At 38.9% G+C, this 21,114-nt stretch overlaps 1 protein-coding gene across 1 annotated transcript in view; it reads right to left on the reverse strand.

Moving 5' to 3' along the window:
• The window catches only part of hs3st4 (heparan sulfate (glucosamine) 3-O-sulfotransferase 4), a 133,334-nt gene extending 121,617 nt beyond the window's left edge, over positions 1-11,717 (reverse strand). The window contains exon 1 of the mRNA XM_020934608.2: positions 11,107-11,717. Within this exon, the coding sequence (XP_020790267.1) occupies positions 11,107-11,717 (611 nt within the window). The remainder of the gene's footprint in view (positions 1-11,106) is intronic.
• Between the last annotated feature and the right edge of the window lie 9,397 nt (positions 11,718-21,114).

Genomic DNA, 21,114 nt, shown 5'->3' on the forward strand with positions numbered 1-21,114 from the left:
CAGTAGCTGTAAACTTGAAAACTATCACTTAATGACATCACAAGGTGAAATCATTTTGAGCATTTTAAGATTTGAGCCAGGATTACATGTGTGAATGAAACAAAACATAACTATGGGTATGGGTTTTGATGAGGTAACAACATGTGACATGGTGTAAAGATCACAAGACACAACATAGACCTGCTTGAAAGTGAACAGTAAGAACATAAGATTTCTTGTTTCGACTTCTACCCACGCACCTATCTACTGTATACCTCAAACTGCACATTATACTTCAACTTCCTGCTTCTTATTCCTTTTGTCTTTGCTGAATGTAGCGCAGCGCTGAGTGTGACAATGATTTTGATGAATGCTGCAGTCACCTCCAGAGGCAGGCCGGCCCCGGAGTAAATCTGATCCCTTTATATCGGGTCAAACGCGCTGTTTTAGGCCCAGACGGGGCTGTCAGCTCCATGGCAGCTCCCAGTGTTAGCACTGCTCCGACACAGCTATAAGTTATTCCAGCTGTACCTGTGGGTTTATAAGCTCGACACTACCCCTGTTAGAAAAGAGAGAGAGAGGGAGAGAGAAAGTCTGCACCTGACTCTGTTACCATAGAGATTGTACAATACAGCTGTTAATGGCAGTTTGAAGAAAAAGTGGTTTATGAATTGATTTTTGTATGTGATACCATTAGGTCTGTAAAGGAAGGCGAAGTATTAGTAACACTGCATTTTATTCTTAGAAAGGACGCTATGCATATTACATTTCAAAGGTTGTCTTATTTTAAAACTATCTGAAGTACATCAGAGTTTGCTCATAGTAATAATAATGCATTTAATTTATATAGTAAATTTAAAGTAACCTAAATTGCTTTAAATTGTATTATTCATTCACATGTTGGTTGTAGTAAGCTGCTACTATTACTTCTACTACTAATACAACTACAACTACTACTAATATGTCTACTGTTTCCACCACCACAACTACTACTATGACGACTACTACTACCACCACTACTTTACTGCTACTATGACTATTATTACAGATTCCCCACAATCACTCATCTAACACCATACGAGAAGGTGGTTGGAGTGTGATAAAAGAACAGTACTCACTAAAGCGAGAACCTACTTCTAGGATCTTGAAGATTTAGACACCTGACCAGTTGCCTCAGTGGTATTGAAGAATGCCTGAAATACTCCTTTTTTTTTCAAAATTTTTCATCACCAATTCACTTGCATGTTGTAGGTGGGCAGAGGGCCAAGGATACAAAGCACTTTTTGAGTGCTTACAACAAAATGAGAACATAAAACATAAAAACAACATAAAAAGCAACATCATCACAACTAACCTCTTGGTCAATGTTAAAAGCAAAAATAAGTTGTTGAAATGAAACAGAAATCAAAACCATTCGATTTGAGACACGTTATAAAATGACTGTAGAAATGTGATGTATACAGAAAGGCATAAAGACAAGGTTATGCTCTTCAGATGTGTATAGCAGTGTCCTATTGATCGCTGAATTTCACACAGAATTAGTCTGGATTACGGTTTCTTGTGTTTGTGAGCTGTGATGATGCTGCCATTGATTTTCTTCTCTTTGCATATCAGTTCCACTCTCCTTCAATAGCAGACGCCAACCTGCCACAATACAAGAGTAAAGACAGTACGTTTAGCGAAGGACTTCTTCCTTACTGACCTCGACTTGTAGTGACATTTAAGCATTAGTCATTCTATCCTGCAGTATTTTCGCAATACTAATATTTCAAACTCGATTTCAGAACAGAGTGTTTTCCATTTGAGAGAAAAGTCTAAATATGCAGGGTTTGTGTTAAACGTGAATGAAACAAAACACAACTCCTGGTATGTTTGTGATGAGGAAACAATAGAAAAAAAAGTTATATGGGTCCTATAATAATCTGAAACATGATACAATTCAAGCAATATAAAGGAATTTTCACATAATTATTTTATTTTTGAAATAGATAAAACTATTGAGAAAAGGTTAAAAAAAAAAAGTGTCTGCTTACAATACTAGTTTTAGAATGAAATGATTTATTATAGATTATTTCACACAAACATAGTATGATTTTTATTTTCTATTATGTGTTTCCGGTGCATATAAAATGTTCTAGTCAAGGGGTAAATACTTTTTCAATATGATGTAAAATCTTTATAAGTATAACTATTTCTAAAAACCTAACAAAAATACCAATTTGTTCTTTAATCGTCTCCTTGAGGTCAAAATGGGTACAATTCGTCAGTATCTGGTCTACAATGCCTCTCCAGCCCCTCACAATCACATTTGCGTAATTGCATAGATTTGAGCATTGGCCTGGGTTAGATTTGCTGTAATTCCAATGGCCCTTGGTCTTTCAGAGCAGAGAAAGCCGATGGGAGTCTTTGTGAAAGGGACTAGAACAGCTCCTACCGTCCAGTCCGAACGTCAATGGCGACCAGAACTCCGCTGAGATCCGATAAATGAGGGAACGCCATGCCTCCCGCCGCATTATTCGATCTGCTCACACTCAGCTTTTCAACCGGAATTAATCAAAAAATGGACAATATGGCACTTTGAAGGACGGGGGTATTTTTAACTAAGTGGATGGCTGCTGTTACTGCCTCTGTCAAATGTACAACTCTGATTTGATTTATGTAGCATTTAAATATCAGGCATTTTCTTCAAATGATCTGAAAGATTTAAAGGGGTACTGTGTAACTTTTCTGGTGGAAAATACACTACCAGCTCCATTGCTTTACTAAGAATGTTCCACAGTGCTGAGTTAAATCTTTCTGTAAGTGGGGTTGCCATTGCACTGATCTGACCTGTAACTTGGCCTGATGGTGTTACCTGCTTGTCTCCATGGAGATATTATTAGTTTAATGCCACACTGGGGCATTCTAAGCAATACTATAACATTTCTATTGAGAATTGTAGGTGACAGACCCTCCCACCGGAAAAGTTACTTAGTGCGCCTTTAAAGGGGCACACAGTGACTTTTCTGGTGCAGGATCCGTCGGCTGCTTGTCTCTATGGGGATGTTACTGTTTTGCCTGAACTGTTCCACATTTTTGCATTATCGATCTGCATGCATTCTATTAAAAGCTAAACTGAATATTTATTTCAAAAATTTGACCTGTGAATTGGCCTAGTGGCGTCACCGGCTTGTCTCCATGGAGAATGAGAAGTTTAATGAGAGATTGTGGAACATTCTAGGTAAAGCTGTAACATCCCCACAGAGACAGCTAAATAAATAGACTAAATAAAAAAGTGTAACCTTTTGAGTGACAGGGACTTGTTTGAGTCACACAAATTTAACAGCACCATAATGATGTAAAATGTTGCATAAGCTGCACTTGGTTTGATTTGGTTTAGCAGTATTAGAAGTAGTAGTAGTTAGGGTTGTCAAAAGTATTGAAAATCAGATACTGATCAATACTAAAAATAGTATCGGCTCTAGAGTAGACTCATTTGAACAAGTACCGATAATGAAAGTTTTTATATTATCACTGTGGTATCAAAATCTGTATTGATTATCAAGTCTGTTTTTAATTTCTATTTTTTTGTATCATGGCAACACAAGTAGTAGTAGTAGTAGTTGTACAGTTATTATTATTTCCATTGGCCTTTACTGAGCTCACGTATACTAAGAATACAATAATATTTATGTAGGATACCTTGCGTTCACTATTTCTTTCTTCCCTCCAACTAGTCATGTGCTGATAAACAAACCAGCAAGAGAAAATCAGAGGTTAAAGTTAGATCAAATTACGCCACTAGAATTACAAGAAAACAACAAAATTATTACTCAAGATCTGCTCGCGCGCCTTTCCTTTGCCATTACTCAAAACGAACAATCTGGCCTCTTGGAAAGATGGGTCTGTTTTTGTCTAAGAGCTTGGATGCTGCTATTTCCTCTGAACAATCGAACATTAAACACTGCAGTTAAGCTTTGTAATGTAATTAAATATTTAGGCACCTCACCAGCGATGGCGGTTGTACAGACAGATTTAATTCTTCTCATCTCTTCCAAGTAAATAACCTTTTTTTATGGCGGCACGTTGGTGAGAGAAGCATTTTAGAAGATTGCTTGCTCTCCTGGCCCTCGTCAACCAGAAGCCTATTTGCTAACGCTAATGCAAACACAATCTGTTTGGCATTTCGCAAAAACCTTGAAAATACCAAACTGTCAACCTCACTAATAAGGCCTCATTAGACTCTAGCGAAACTAGAGTAAATCATTCTTAGAATACCATGTGCTGTTTGTATAATCAATAATCAATTTTGTTATTTAGCTTAGCATACATGGTGCGATTTACCTATTAGCAGTCCTGGTATATACACAATAGTGACTAAAATGAATACTGTCAAAATATGAATTCATTTGTGATTTATTTTTGACAGTAATTTAAATGTGTCGTATAACTTCTGCTTGTTGCCATGGAGATGTTCTGTTTTCCTGAATGTTTCATGGTATGGCAATAAACATATCTCCAAGCAGGTAACAACACTAGGCCAAGTTACAAGTCAGATCTGAGGAATGGGAACTATTTTTTGAGCAACAAAAAGCAATCAAATAAATACCAGATAAATAAGTTTAATGGCATAGTTTGGAACATAGCAAGAAGGTTACAAGTTTGACTTCTGGACAGTTCAGGCCCTTCTGTGTGGAGCCTATTTGACTAAACCTATAACTCAATGTGTGAGATAGGTCCCTGGGCACTGCGCTCACTGCTCCTGACCAGGGGTGTAGTGAGTGTGGTACGCAGGCTATGCCATCCACCTACTTCTCCCGATGTCAGATGTTAAAAAATAAACATATAAAATAGCCTACATCTTAAATGTCAAACCTGAGATATTGGCATTTGTTTAAAACAACCTGCATAGGCTCATGATATCTGCAGTACTGTCCTATAGTGACCTGCCATATGAGGGGAACAGGACTGAACCAGGACTAAATCAGGACTAAACCAGGACTAAATCAGGACTAAACCAGGACTAAACTAGAACTTAACCAGGACAGGGCTGGAGGTGCACCCGCATAGATCATTTGGTGACTGCAAGAGAAGCGGTTGCCCGATCATGCTTTGCGGACACTCTCTCTCAACTCTAAAATTAGTCCTGGTTTAGTTCTGATTTAGACCTGGCTCAGTCCTGGTTTTGTCATGAATTGCGTACCCCCCAGTTAAAAAATCCCCCCACACCACTGCTCCTGACTGACCCTGATCGAGCAGCTTTGGGGATGTGTCAAATGCAGAGGAGAAATTCCCATCCGCATTAACATGTGACCATTGCATTTTGTGTGTCATGTTTGTTTATGAAATTAACTGTGACTTCTTAACCCTTTATTGGTCATCATTAAGTTTATTCCAAGACGTTCATGCACCAGATTGGGACACACTCCAGAGACCAGATAAGTTAAATCTTTTTCCTCCAAAAAATAGGCAACATTAGTGGCGCCAACTGGCTGATGGAGGTCCTCTGTGTGCGCTAATGATGGTACTACATTTGCTAATTGCTTGTTCAAGTATAAGCCCAAACCACAGTGGAGAGTCCGTCCAAGAGTGCTAAAAAACAGGGCGGCTCTGTCTATCGCCAATCTGAGGCTGTCTTCGGTGGCTCGTATCACACCGCATCCAACATGGCGTCCTATTGCGGCTATTAGTAATGCACACGCGCTAATGGCTATGCTAAGTGTTTATGACGAGCGTTTGAAATGAGGGATTGGTCTAATAACGCTATCTGCAAAGAGGTGGAGTGTACTGCACAGAGTCACCGAGGGACCGCCAGTCAGAATCAAATTAAACAACGTAAATCATTGTTGCACGTAAGAGTGAATGATTGAAGGTCATTATATCTGTGTTAGAATTACAGGCGAAAACATGTTTGTGATGTACTGTGACAAAAGACCGTTAGAGTACAGAGACAAGTACAAGGTTGAATTCATTTGTTTCTCTACTGCCCCCTTGTGACTGGAGTTAGTAATGAAAATACCTCATGAAAGTCAGTTTAAATAGATTTTGGGATAAATAAATAAATTGTATTGTGAAACCTTACAACACTAAGAATAACTTGGCGTCATATATTGATACGTTGCAGTGATGTCATGTTGGGGGTGTTCTACATTTATGTGTATATGCAGAATGCTCATAAATGACCATGGAATCACAAGGCACTTAGGCTACATTCAGACTGCAGCCTGAAGTGACCCAAATCCGATTTTTTAGCCCCTATGTGACCTGTGTCTGATCTTTTAATGACACTTCGATATGTGGTCCTGAAACCGATACATATCCGATCTTTTGACATGTGACTTCAGTCTGAATGGCCAAAGCGCATTCATCCGACCTACACGTTATCAACAAGCCACAAACGTCACTATTCTGTGCTGAAGTAGGCGAAAATTGTTAATGAACTCTGTGTCACTGAAGCGAAGCACATCACCATTAACACGTTCCTTTCAATGGACGTTGCTGCCACTGTCCCACAAAACGCCACGGCCAAAAACCTCGTCCTTCTCAATCTCCTCTTTAAAACAAGTAAGTTGTTCATGTTCTGGCTCCGGTACTAGAGGAACTTTAAAATCACCAGGTGCTCAATGCTCGCGTCCATGTTTGGACAACTTCCATAAACACAGAGCACACTCGCTGCGGTTGACGTCATCGTGTCCTCCAGTGTGCATGTGGGACACTTTTGGGCCATTTAATGTTCACACTGGAGTTCATGTAAAAGTCGCATTTAATTGGAAATGTGAACAACCTCGCAAAAACATTGGATTTCACAAAAAAATCTGAATTGAGCTTTAACGCCTGCAGTCTGAAAGTAGCCTTATTCGCAAACACTGCCAAATAAGTTTTAAGATCTGAAAACTCAAGAAAAACACAAAATGGATTTAACCAACACATTTTCAGGAGCCTGTGATCATCACGAGCGTTCATGGTCCGGTTTAGGTGTTTGATTTTCAACAAGGTGAAAGTGACTAACTGAGAAACTGTTGCCGATGCTAGTGAGCTTGTGACTGTAATTTTATGTGTGAGAGGCTTGTTTAAGAGCACAAATCAGCTCACCTCATGTACCTGTTGTTGTGTTCCAACCAAGTCAGTTCTCTCTGGTCAGATTGTGTTCAAATAAAGCTCAGACAGCGCAGTGCTTACAGTTAGCATCACACCTCCAGGGAATGTTGATGACTTCAGTTGCAAAGTATCACTAGTACTCCTACTCAGAAATATGACCTGACCCTCAAGTTTCAGGGTGGATGACTCAACACAGCGAGAAAGACGTTGAGTAAAAACTACTGGTGAAAGTATATGTTACAAATAACAAATGAATAATTATTTTACATATGTTTGAATCTTTGTATTTTCTGACCTTAGTGATTAGTAAACAGATAAACATTTTTCTTTTATTCAATTTCTCTGGATTTGTTGGAAGTATGAATCCTTAAAGTTTGTAATGCTTTTCAAATGGCATGACATTCTTTTCAGTTCTGTGCCGGTGGAAACTTGCACAAATACAGGTCTAAAAGGAGCATATCCGAGTGCATCCATTTGTGCTTTTACTGCTCTTCATGAAAACATGTGTAAACAGAGCCCAGAGCCTGAGCACCAGTCTGTATTTACCTCATCATCACTCCACAGACGCTCTCACAGTCTCTACAGAACTAAATATCTGACTTTATTTACTATGGGAAACTCACCCATCCAAATAAGGAACTACACAGATCTTGGGCCAAAATGAAGTTAGGAGTGAATTTGCATTTTAGGTCAATAGTCATTCTGGCTTCCCACATTTACAAACGAATGCTAATGTTACACCGTTGTCTTGCTCGAATAAACTTTTTCACTTTTTTTTTTTTTTTTTTTTTAGCCCAAAGGCTTTATTGGACAGTGTAGAAAAGAGAGAGAAAAGGGTAGAGATTTTTTTTTTTACAAATGTACACCACCAGGGAGAATCCGGCAGCATAAACTTCACATAAATGCTAAACATTGACCAACTTGAGGAAACTAGAAAAAAAAGTTTGTTTGGGTTGATACACATAAGCTTCCTGGGTATAGTAAGTATTACTTCATACTGCTGAAAATATCCATGCCACTTTGAATTGCGGAAATTGCTAGATAATTATAGCATAACGTTATCCCATGAACAATGAAGAGGTGTCATTTTTTAAAGAGCCCATATTTGCATTTTCTGATCAGTGTTATAATGTTGTTTCGTCATCAGTTGCCTAGATTTATTTCATTTGCATATTTTTAACACACGAATCCTGCATATTTAGAAGTTCTTCTTTCAAAAACACTTGACACAAACACAGAAAATACTTTGTTGTGATTCATCATTTGGATCATTTCCGCCCTTTAATTGCAAATCTCTACTGAATAAAAGGTAAAGGGTATCTGTTAACTTGAAAACTACCACTACATGACATCACAAGGTAGAACAGAGCATTTTGAGATTTGGAGATATTGACAGACTACTAATAAAATGCTACTCAAACATGTGTGAATGAAACAAAACAAAATTCGAGGTATGTTTTTGATGAGGTAACAACATTATTACATTGTCTCATAAGAGTCAGTTTAGTATTATTTTTCTTTCATTTAAATCACTACCAAGAACCTTACATTTACATTTATTGATATTTGGTCTGCTGTCTATAACCTCACAGCTCTGCAGCGTTAAAGTCTCAGGCTGGGACACGTGGCATTTTTTGAAATTCACTGTGAAAATTTCAAAGCGACATTCATTCACTCTGCTATTCCTTTATCAAACCAGGGAATTTTATCTCTAAATACACATAAATAAAGTCAGAATACTAGTCTCTGTCTCTTTCTCTCACACACTCACAGTCACACACATACACACACACAGTCAAACTCGCACACTCGCTCACCCTGTAAACTGCAGAGGCACAAGTGGCACTGAGCTGGAACATCATTATGGTTATTGGTGTTAATCGCAGCCTTTGGGGTATTTCTGTAAACACACACACGAGCCTATGGGCCTATATTCCCTGTTGATTTTCCATCAGATCCAGTACAGTGTGTGGGGAGCAGGTGTTACACAGACACATCACTTTATGAATCATAAATTATAAGATTATAGGTCTCATTTTTCTGAAAATCAATGTCAAACATATGGAAACATCTGTAACTGGTTATAATGACTCCAATTAAACCCATGATAGCCAGAAACAGGATACAGGTGAAGCACTGTCAAATGAAAGAAATGAATATGGAGATAGTTAATATAACTTCCTAGAGGTGGCATGTCATCTGCACGATTGAATAGAAGAAGAAGTTAAAACCATACACTTACTCTATGGACATAGATAGATTTTATATCATACTGTGGAAGATTATAGCCAAACAAACAATAGGCCTATTTCCATGGAAACAAGCAGAGGAGGCCCACCCGCAGGCCAAATAAGAGTCAGGTGCAATACAAACATAAACATAAAATACACATGCTATCATTTGTAGTTAAAATGTTAAATATACTGTAGCTTTAAGTTTTAAAAAGGGCAAATTGTGTACTGTAGACCTTTCCTAAGACACGAGACTTGTTTTGTAATGATGATACAGTGCCAAAGTGTGGACTTTTACACGAAAACGTTTTTATGCTGTATTCCAGATAATATGTATTCCTTGCCTAAAAAGTTTTGGACATGAGCCAACTCATGTTGAGTTGGTTGAGCCAAATCAGCCTAACCTTAGCAAATGTTTTAAAGATGATATTTTAAACCCTATAAGCCTACCTAAAATGTTTACATTATTTAATTTGAGATTTGTGTCGCTATAATCCCAGTTTTATGATAACTATTAGCTTGTCATCTTGTCGTCTAATGAAGCGCTCAGTGTAATCAAACAGCTTGCATTGACACAAGTAAATGAGCAACAGAGATCTCCCCTGACTATACAGCAGCAAAGCAGATGCTACAAGATGACACCAGGCGAAAGACACACGCACACAAACCTGGGTCAGTCTGAACAGTCCACTGGCTCCAATCGTTCCCACATCCCCAGGTCAAACAGGATTTCACCGCTGTTACCAAATGAGCGTGAATGAAACCTTAAATGGATTTTTTCAATCATAAACACCTCACTAATTAATAAGCAGGATCCCTCTCCCTTTAAGTCAACTGCTCTACTCACTACAGATAGAATACCACTTTAATCTAATTTGCTCCAACTTTCTAAAATATGAAATACCTTAATTTGGATTGTACTTTGTAGTAAAACGTATATGATTATTTTAGTGCTTGTACAAAATTTTGCAATTTTAGATACAGCTCTTTAAACAAGAGTCCGAACATACACCACTTGTCGCACATCAAATAATGTGTGACTCGCAATATAATAAGGACATTTTAAAACTATACAAACTTTGCAATACTAACACATTCTCTGTGTGGTAAAAACATTATAAGATTGAGATTTTTGGAATCGGATACAGCTCTTACATACAGTATGGAACAAATAGGAAATGCATTGATGTTTTAAAATATGAACAACCAAAAATAAACTTCATCATAACTTCATATAAACTGTCACATAAAATTAAATAAAAGATATGTCTCGCAACAGCGTAAGTTATAAATGGGGACTATCAAAACCATGCATTTATTAAAACTTATTCAGCTTTTTCAGTTACCGAACCACCACAGAAATAACCTATGTTGTCAATTCACTTACTCACTCAAATTTTAAAAAGCTTGATCAATAAAATCTGCCAGAGATATACAATGTCAAATAACTCTCTTGTAAAAAAGTATAGGAAATAAAAACTTTGACGTCCACATGTTGAGGAATAAGCTTCATCATATGACAAAACTTGAATTATTGTTTCCTCTTTTGTATCAACTTTTCTTTGCTATAGCAAAGGCTTTCCTATAAAGGTTAAATACTTTCAACCCTATAGCGGACCATTTCCTTCTGCAACATACAAACCACAAAGACTTACAGTACATTAACTATGACAGCACTGAGACCACTAACTTAATCGTTTCCTCTGTGATGGATAGACCGCTGGATCACCTCAAAGCGAGTTCACATCCGCGAGAGACTTATAGCGTGCCATCTGACGTTTACGCACGAGCCCTTTGCCCCCGATCGTGCTCCACTCACCTGTACCAGTCCAATCCTTTCTCGTAGTTCCTGTCAAAGAAGTGCGGCTCGTTTCCCACCGCCCTGACATCCGGGTGGACCCTTAAAGCCTCCAGCAGCGCTCGGGTCCCCCCTTTCTTCACCCCGATGATGATGGCTTGTGGCAGCTTCTTCTCGCCGTAATCCGACGTGCAGTTCACCCTGAGTTCGCTGTCCGTGGTGCTGGACTCCTGGCGCGCCTTTTCCTCTTTCTCGGGTGCAACGCTGTGCTGTTGCTGTTGATAATAAACCACAGATTTAGTGGGAGACGCTTGAGTCCTAATCCACTCCACTGTCCGTTGTTCGTCATCTCGCGCAGTGGACACGGCGGTGAACCTGGCCGTAGCTTCCGTGTATTCAGTCAAACCTTGAGAGACGGAGTAAAGTTTTTCCCTTAGCGTGACAAAAGTTGGCTCGTCGGTCACGAGCCTCCCCTGATACGCGTAGTTCTCTTGCAGGGGGAATTGCAGCGAGTTGTAGCAGCTCATCAAGCTATAGAACAAGTATGTGACAGAGAGGGACAGGGTGAACATGAATAAGATTTTCCGGGGCACTTTAGAGGTAAAGAGCTGTGTGCTGGACCAGAGTGCCATCTCGGATAGCAGTGATCCTCTCAAAAAAGTGGCCAGACATGTTTCCACCTCGTGTCTTGCATGGACACAAGAACATTGATGGCGGATTTGGGGTCACATCTGTTCAGTCTGATCTGTTGGAGAGCGCTGGAGAGATGAAGTGACCCGGTCCGAAACAGAGCACCATCTTTACAAAGCGATCGTTAAGATTCCGCAAGAATATCGCGTCTCCCCTGTACGCGTTCTCCCTTACTTCACTATCGATTTCTTATTCCAAAGCTGACACACAACGTCACAAGATATTGAAGTAAACTTGCATATTTGAAATAGTGTCGCTGGACTCCTGGTGTCCTTTTATTAAATGCACGGACAAAGATCCTGGCATTGTGCACGATTTAGAAGAAAAAACAGAGTGCTTAAAGTGTCTCTCTCCAAAGTCCATGCGTATCAGGAGTGGATCCATGCGCGTAAAGAGCAAACATCCTTTCTTCTGTAGATCCCGATGACTTACTTAAACTGTATCTTTCTCCAAAACCAAGTGAGGACCGTGCTTTGCGTCGCTCGTTGCTCTTCTGAGTCCTCGCGCCTTTCACTGATCCTACACCGAGAGCTCATCTCAACTGAAGCGCCGCGCCGCCACACAGCAGCACTAGTGTATGCGCGAACACCCACTTTTCTCCCTCCTCTCCGTTCACAAGTGGGCTATAAACGTCAGATTTCCTCATAGGACACCGGGAAAAACGTCAAGGCGCCTTCACTCCCGCGGTGGCGCGCGCCGAGGTGAACTGGACTCTTTGGAAATATCAGAGGCGAACTGTGACGTGGTCCGGCGCTGTGTAAAGTTCAAATATGAACTCCGGCTCACGGATTATTTTAGTGGGGATCGAAACAGAAAGCTCATGCCTGCACCCTGCTGGTTTCCAGCGGAGCGTCGCATAAACAGCTTTATCTAGATGTGATTTTAGAGCTGTTTTTTTAGCACGAGACTAAGGCTTGATGCCGCATGTTGCTGCGCTGTCCTTGGTACTGAACTAATACAAATAAAAAATAATCATACATAATTAAACGTGTTTTATTTTATTTATTTATTTTATATTATTAGCCTGTACAGTATATATATTTTCAAACTGTCCACACACTGATCATCTTTTTCACAAGATCTGAGAAGTGAGTTTGACAAGAATCGATGTGTGCACTGGAACACAGACTATACTACATAATATAAACTATTATAATTACTGAAGGGAATATTCACCGTACACTCGCTGTACGATGTAACTTTAGAATGACCCAGCTCTGAAATGTCTGCGTGTGTTGGGAATCCCATTTATCATGTGCACCAACAGGAAGCCTGGAAATATCAGCAAGCCTCTTCCTCCTGAAGTTCATTTTATTATAATACTATCTTTTGTCATCTACATTTTGACAAAAATGTTTTACTCTTTATGTCACAATTTTAAAAAGCTCTTTGCTAAAATAATATAAACAATATCAGTTAAAGGTGCACTGTGTAACATTTCTGGTGGTGAGTTCACCACCTGCTTGTTTACATGGAAATATTACAGCTTTGTCCAGAATGTTGTACAGTAGAGAATAAACCTATGTCTCACAAGGGAGACAAGCACATCACAGCACTACGCTACAAAGAAAATATAGTTTCCCACAATGTTAACTTTGCTGGTATCTGTACTTTTTGGATGTCAAAACAAAGCAGGGTAGTCCCCCCTCATTTCAAAATATTACTATGTATTTCCCCCAGTAATAAAGCGTTATAACACAAGATGTGTGTACAATCTCTCAGTCGTCCAGGTAGAATCCATGGCAAAGGAGAAATTCTATTGTATATTATAACTGGATAAAGGTTTATTTTGGTCAAATACATTTTGCAGTTCATCCAAGCTGCTTCTTCAGTTCCATCCTCAGATCTAAATCAAAACAAAGAAAACAATAGGGACAGCTATATCAGGTCTAGAGGTGTGAAAGAACCCATTATGGGGCTGAATGATTATGTTTATATGACCCCATGCTCAGTGCACTTCAGTAGGCCTGGTTAACTAAGAAATTGTAAACAAGTAGGTGTGTTAGTTTCAGAGCAGTTTCAGTGTAGTTAGCTCCTCCCTGCAGCCAGATATAAGAAAGTGGAAGACCCGAAGAAGCAGCTTGGACGTATTCAAACTAAACTTTTGTCCAGTTGACAAATTTGACTTCTCCTTTGCCTTTTGAACACAATTCTCCACACTCTGATATGGTCTGATTTTATGTATTGCTTTCACTGTACACTCAAAACTAAACGTATTTCAGGATTACAGCATGAACAGCCAGGTCAACCGTCTGTGAAACTTCCTGCATGATATTTAAACCAGATATAGTACATGAATCACCATGAATAGATATTGCAACGATGGAATTTCATAATTGCCTCGGAGCAGCTCACCACGGCAGCATTGCACAGCTCAGAGACAGTTTTAATTTCAGGTCCAAATGTAATATGGATAATTCATATCTAAATACCATCTAGACCTGAGGTGAATCTTAATACGAGCTGTGAAGAATGGATGAATGAAGACCAATTCTATTTGAGTGTCACTCAGATGAACCCGATATATGCTGATAATAGTAAGTTTAGGGAGATTGGAAGAACACAGTTACCTTTTATAATACAATCGCCTTAAAACTGCTCTTAATCTGAAGGATAAGAGACAAATGGTGCCGTTCAATCCTTAAGACTTGACTGAAATCCCCCAAAAGCTGTTGTGTGGAGGTAAATTAGAAAATGCGTTTTTGTTTGGGTGTTGTCCTGGGTGACTGCTTGTATGCAAATGCACAAAGACACAATCTGGATCTGGGCTTTCCTTTGGGACCTGCACAATATTTCAGCAATTTATGAATGGATAGCGACAAAGGCAGGGTAAAATGGTTCAATACATTTTTCACATTTGATTTGTACAGAAGGAGTTGTGGCCATCTTACACCTCTGGTATGGTGTGTCTTCTCCTTGACATTACAGTGACAAGTGATCTTAACATTCACAACATCGTGTATTTCTTTTATATAACTGATGCTGATACCGCCATCTTTAATATTTTTACAGCATATTAGAGATTTGTACATTTTAATGATGTAAATACATACAAAACATATCTTTTTCTTTTAAGATATGTTTTTATGCAATTAAAAGTGTAAAGTAACATTCTATGTTATACAAAATTGACTCTTGTGAGCTCATAGCCATGTCATAATGATGTTACCTCATCCAAAACATACCTGGAGTTGCATTTTATTTCATTCCCACATGTTTGAGTAATCCTTTTGTCCTATTATTAGTCTGTCTACATCTCCAAAGCTCAAAATGCTCTGTTCCACCTTGAGGAACTACTGGTAGTTCTTAAATTAACAGCTAACTTTTACCTTTTGTTCAATGGAGAGTGGACATTCCAGGGCTGAACTCATCCAAATAATTCTAGTGAAGGTGTATGGAGTTTAAAAACACAATGGAGCACTTCCTGTATTACCACATAATGTCACAAGGTGGAAAAGAGTGTATGTAGGGTTTGTGTGTTAAACATGTGTGAAAGAAAACACAACTCTAGCATCATAACATAGATCAGAAAAGAGTGTAATATGGGCCTTTTAAAAATTCCCCAGTAAGATTTGTAGATCCTTGGTAAATTGAAAGTGTATTAAAAAAGAAAACACAAATGACATTGTTAAGATATTGTCTTAACTACTATTGCTGCACCTCCCCTGACTATAACTATGGATTTGCACATTTTAGGTCTGTAAGCCTTTTAACTTTTTTCTTTATTTCATCTTCAACAACAGTGAATGCAATTTTAATCCTGATCATTTTTGGCACAAGCTGAAATCTCACACAAGGTGACTTCTTGACAGGTAGCGAAAAGGGCCATTTTTAAGTGGGACCAGTTCTTGTTGGATAGCACTTGGACTTCCTGAGTAGCAATTTGCAAGTCCAACAATTTGAACAAAGCCTCAGGTCTGCCCACACGCTCTCCACTACTGAACGCCTGGTGAATCTATTGTGCACCGAGCACTTGTCTAGTCATTCTGCATCTCCACACATACGAACCCTGACCACAAATATAGCCACCTTCGCTAGCAACATCAGGTGAAGTAGCCAACCGAAGCTCACCAGTTTCACTTACTGTTTCAGGAATGAGTCACGAAAGGACCAAAGACATGTCTCCATATTCTACAGTGCACAAAATACTGTCTTGGCAAAGGTGTTTTTGACAGTAAATAAAATGCATTTTTCTTTCAGTCTTGGTGATTCATGGTTTTGTCCACAGGCAGTTGGGGCAGTAGATTGGGAAAAGTAGGACTAAATCTAGAAGTGTGAAGTGATTGTGGTCAAAGTAAAAGTTATTGTATGTATGGTATAATTAACTCCATGTAGAGTAAAGTGGACTGAATTAGGTTCATAGTAGGGGGTTCTCTGAGCTCTGCATTTGACACATGAAAGAAAATTGAAGTACGAGCTAAACTAGGAACTAAAGGAAATCTATTCAGAGACAAAGACATAAGAAAAAAGTCTCTTGCTGTGTGAATTTTCTGAGCTATTTACCATGTTATTATTGTTTTCCCCTCTTATCATTACCGCACTAAGAGTCATATTTTGATTGATTTGAGCATGCTTCAGTAATCCTGTATTGTCCTATTTGAGGCTTGAGTGCTTTGAAAATGTCTTTTTTCACCTACCCCCTATCTCAGGGGTGTGCAAACTTTTTTTCCACCGAGAGACGCATATTGAAGCATATTTGAAGGAGGGTGACAAAGTGGTTCAGATGGATGCATTTGATGTAAGCATTTAACAACAAGGAGCTGTGCATTATGCAGTTTTATACCACGGTCAGTGAGAATTCCAATATGGCATAATGCAAAAGCAGAAAAATACAGAGAAAAAAAAATCATTCTGACTGTGGGGGGTGGGTTGCATCTCCACAGACCTGACCTATAATTTCTGGTTTGGTCTTCATGAAGATAGAGAGTTTTAATACTAAACTGTGGAACATTCCAGCCAAAGCAATAACATCTCCACCGCCAGAATAGTTACACAAAACACTTTTAATAATACTAGAAAAGTTGGAAAATCACTTTGTGAGTGCAACCATATCTTATAGTTAGTTTGTGTGAATATTAATAACTTTTTTATATGACTGGAGAATAAAAGTAACCCAGGCAGTGAACATATATATCAAGTTGGAACTTCACCTGAACATGAAGATTACTGAACCAGGACTCAAACATGATCAAACCAAGTCTACAATAGGACTAAACCAGAACCAAACCAGGAAATGTGAATTGACACAAAACAACTATTCACTCACATTATACCATGGTCAGTGAAAAAAATAATATGATCATTATTTCTGTATAACCCATGGATCTGTTATAAGAACTGCATAAAACACTGCCCCTCTGTCTGTGAGTGAGATCGAGATCGGGAACTGCAGTACCTATGGAACTGCCACTACAGTTCCATAGGTACTGCAGTTCCCGGGAGCTCCGGCCCAGAAAGAATTGTCCCATAAAGCACAATGCATTTTTTGTGAAATCAAACTGCCCGAGTTTGGCTGACAGGGCATCGATAGCTTTCATAAAGGTCAGATTTTGTAGGGATTCTTTTGTATTTTTACAATATAAACTTTTTAAAATGTTTAAATCATCAAAGCGCCTAAAAGTTGGCTTTGTAAGAGTTAGTCTAGCTCTGCTCTGAGCCTGCACTAGCTTCACTCTAGTAGCCAGTGCTCCGATTGGTCAGAACTGCACTTTTCTGATGTCACATGTTTTGCGGTGTAAGGCCGGTATTCAGGAAGTAATGCGAAAGTTTTTGGCGCCAGTGAGTAGTGGCCATTGAAAACAATACAATGCCATTTTGGGTTCACTTTTGAGATTTTATTATAGCTTGATGGTCTCCAGCAACAGTTACTCTCTACGCTGTGGGCATCACCATAGCGACGGGTAAACAGACACATGGTTCCTTGTAGTTTAATCCCGACTTACTCTTACATATCTTCACCAAATACAGGCAAGACTTTGAACCATAAGCACAAGTCAGTGAACCTATAGATTTGAGCTCAATGTACACTCTACTTATCATTCAAAGAGAGATGTTTCTTCAGATCTTTGAAATCAAATCCCACCGGTAGACCTTTTCACTTTGGTCCTGATCGCGTGAAACCTCTACCCTGCAGGCTCACAGTGCACATGAGGACAGTCAAAATGCATATTCATTTTCGCAGTTTAACAGTGCGATAGCTGTTCCCCAGACATAACTAAAGCCTATTTGAGGCCAAAACACAAAAGGATTCAAAATGCCCTCTCATGCCAGTCGTGAATTCTCTGATAGTTTGAGCAGAGAGGCAGCTGCACTACTCAGATATTTGCTCTTTCTTTATAAATGACATGATTTTTGAGTCTGGCTGTCGCGGTGTGAGGGCCTGTGTCACAGAGAAGGCTTTGGCGAAGCTTCTCCGCTGTGACGAATAATTTAAGCGAAAACAGTGTTCAAAACCAGCAGCCAAGAGACAAGCTCCAAACGCCAACTCCACTGACAAGATCCGATTATTTCATTTATGCTTTCACTGTTGAACTGAAAAGACATGGAGCAGACAGCTTTGAAATGACAGCACATCTCAATCTAGTCACTTTTGTTATTCTGAATTATTTGTCATCTTTACTATATGACAAAACAATGCAAATTCAAGATGGCAGCAAGGAATAGATAAAGTAATAAGCATTGGATTTCTAACCTCAAAAGAGTTGAGACAAGAGTGTAAAATTTGAACTCACAAACTCATATTTTATTTATTTATTTGACAAAATAAATACATACAAAATTCTACCTCAAAAAAAAAGAAAAAAAAAAAAAAGAAGAAATACAAAACAATATATACAAGGGACAAAAACTTAAAACACAATGGACTCTAGGCACTTTTTGCACGAGGAAAAATCCAGTTTAAAAGCCCTTTATTTAGATGGCCAAAGCCAACATGTTTCGACCAAACTTGTCCTCCATCAAGGCTCAGCATGCAGCCACATTTTTGTTTTTTCAATATATACAAGGGAACTGAAATTGTAATATTGTAAACACAGTACTTAGAAACTCTTTTTATTATTTTTCTGTTTGTATCTGTCTTTGTTTATTTTGTTATTAATATGCTCAAAATGATTAAAAAATATTTTTTTAAAGTTTCAAAATGAAGGTACCCATGTTGAAGGATCACAATGTAACTTTTTTCTTTTCCACTCTGCTAATCTTCAAGGTAATGTTAATACTTTGCCTGAAATATTCCACAGTATGGCATAAAAACTATCTCTCTAGCATGTATTCTAGATGTTTCCAATGCTCAAAAAAAAAAAAAAACTAACAAAAAGAAAACATATTCTTACTGTGAAGTTGCCTGACCTGGTGCCTCTGCCTGCTTGTCACCATGGAGACTGAAGCTTAATACCATGCTGTAGAAACAAGCACCAGAAACAAGTGCCCTTCATCTGAAAAGTTACATAATGCAGCTTTATTAAATCTCTATAAATTGTGCTCAAACACTGATCTCTCTCCAGTGTATCAGTCACCTCTCCCTCTGTGAAATCAGACCTGTTTATTTCAGTGGCCCCTGTAAAATGAAGGAGCTCAGTGGTCACTCATCATTTTGAACAGAATTTCTCTCACCTCAGATGAACAGAGTTTCGGGCTGATCGTGTGTGTCCTGATTGGCTAATCCACTTGTCAATCATGCCTATCTGACCTCAGGGAGCTTCACCAGTGACAAGACTTCTTTGTAAAGTACTGAAGAAGTGTATACTCTGGACCCCATTAGTGTAATATTAATTGTGAATGAGGCAAAGCCCAAACAGACCAGGCCAACAGAAGAAGTCCGAAGTTCTCCGAAGTCCCATTTAGCACAAATGTACTGTTGTGTTTAATGAAGGAGGCAAAATTCATGAGAAGCGTGCCTTAAAGTCTGACTTGAAGGCATTTCTTCATGAATTTCTTTGATGCATCTCTGCTCCAGAAAAACAACAGTCTCTCAGAAAAGAGGGAGCGGGCGATGGGATGTTCAAACTGTTTATACGTTCATATTAAAACATTTATGCACAGCAATACCATTAGGTCCTGGAAGTCAGACTGAAGCAGAATCTGTTAGCAGCTCCATTTATTGCACTGTTGTGTTCACCCAAAGAGAGATGAAACTCCCGTGTGTTATTTTTGGGAGCTGGCAATTGCATTTGGATCCATATCACACAAACCGTCAGTGGGACTCTAGCGTTAGCGTAGCAACTATAATCAGAAATCTGGTTAACACATAAGCTGAAAGAGCTATATGTAGATCTGTAAGCAAACATCACATTCTTACAGTAAAATGCTGGAGCTGCGCACATTATAGTTAGAATGTCAAACCCAATCTGAGTTTGAGATTTTCAACTTAGGCCTATAGGTGCGTATGGCTCCAGTGTATCTGAGCTCATTTTTGGTATAACAGTTTATTTTACACACACTTTTACACAGTGTACAACCCAACCTTAACCATTACTACCATGAAATATTGCATCTACCCTAGAATCTTTAATTACAGGTAAATGTACATTGTTCTTAAAGGCACACTATATATAGTTCTTTGTGTATATTGATCCACAGTATAGAGCATTAAATATATTTGACAAACATGTGATGACCAGACGAAGGTGGAAGTAAGTTCTGTGGAGAGGGGATCCTGCTCTTTATCAAAGTCCATGTATTTCAATGTATTTTTTATTTTTTTTTTTAGAAATGAACATCTGTAATTGAACATGCAATGCAATGGTGCCATAACAAGAAATAACATCTCCAAAAAGACAAGCAGGTGGTGAACCCTGCACCTTTGTAACTTAATATACCTTTAAGGTTACAGGGTTCAATTAACATTTTAGATTATTGGCTCACATTTTGAAATAAAGGGGTACATTATACATTCAATATTATTAAGTCAAACATACAGACTAATGTAGTGACTCCCCTTGTTAATGTATCCCTGCTGCAGAAATGTTTGAAATCCCTCAGTGTGGGTTTGAGAGCAGATACATTACACGTGCCTCTGAGCCCGTTACCTGTAGTGAGCTGCTTCTGAATTGCTGAACTTGCGAGCACAACAGAGCAGGGTCAACTGTCAGCATGACTAATTGATAGTAGGATTGACAATATTGATTTGTTTGTTCCAGCTTCAGTATCCTCAGCGGACGTGATCGTGGCTGTGTCCCATTTGAGAAGCGGCCTCCCTTAAAGTTTGCATTTCAGGAGCCAATCCATCATAACACATGACAAGGCCTGTCCCCATTCAAACGCCCGGATACATCTGGAGAAAAGCCCTGTTGGATTTGAAGGACACAGTGTTTGGTGGAGGCTTATGGGAAAGAATGAACA

The sequence above is a fragment of the Boleophthalmus pectinirostris genome, unplaced genomic scaffold, assembly GCF_026225935.1.
Source record: "Boleophthalmus pectinirostris isolate CB_2022bp ecotype Guang Dong unplaced genomic scaffold, ASM2622593v1 HiC_scaffold_17, whole genome shotgun sequence".
Lineage (NCBI taxonomy): Eukaryota > Metazoa > Chordata > Actinopteri > Gobiiformes > Gobiidae > Boleophthalmus > Boleophthalmus pectinirostris.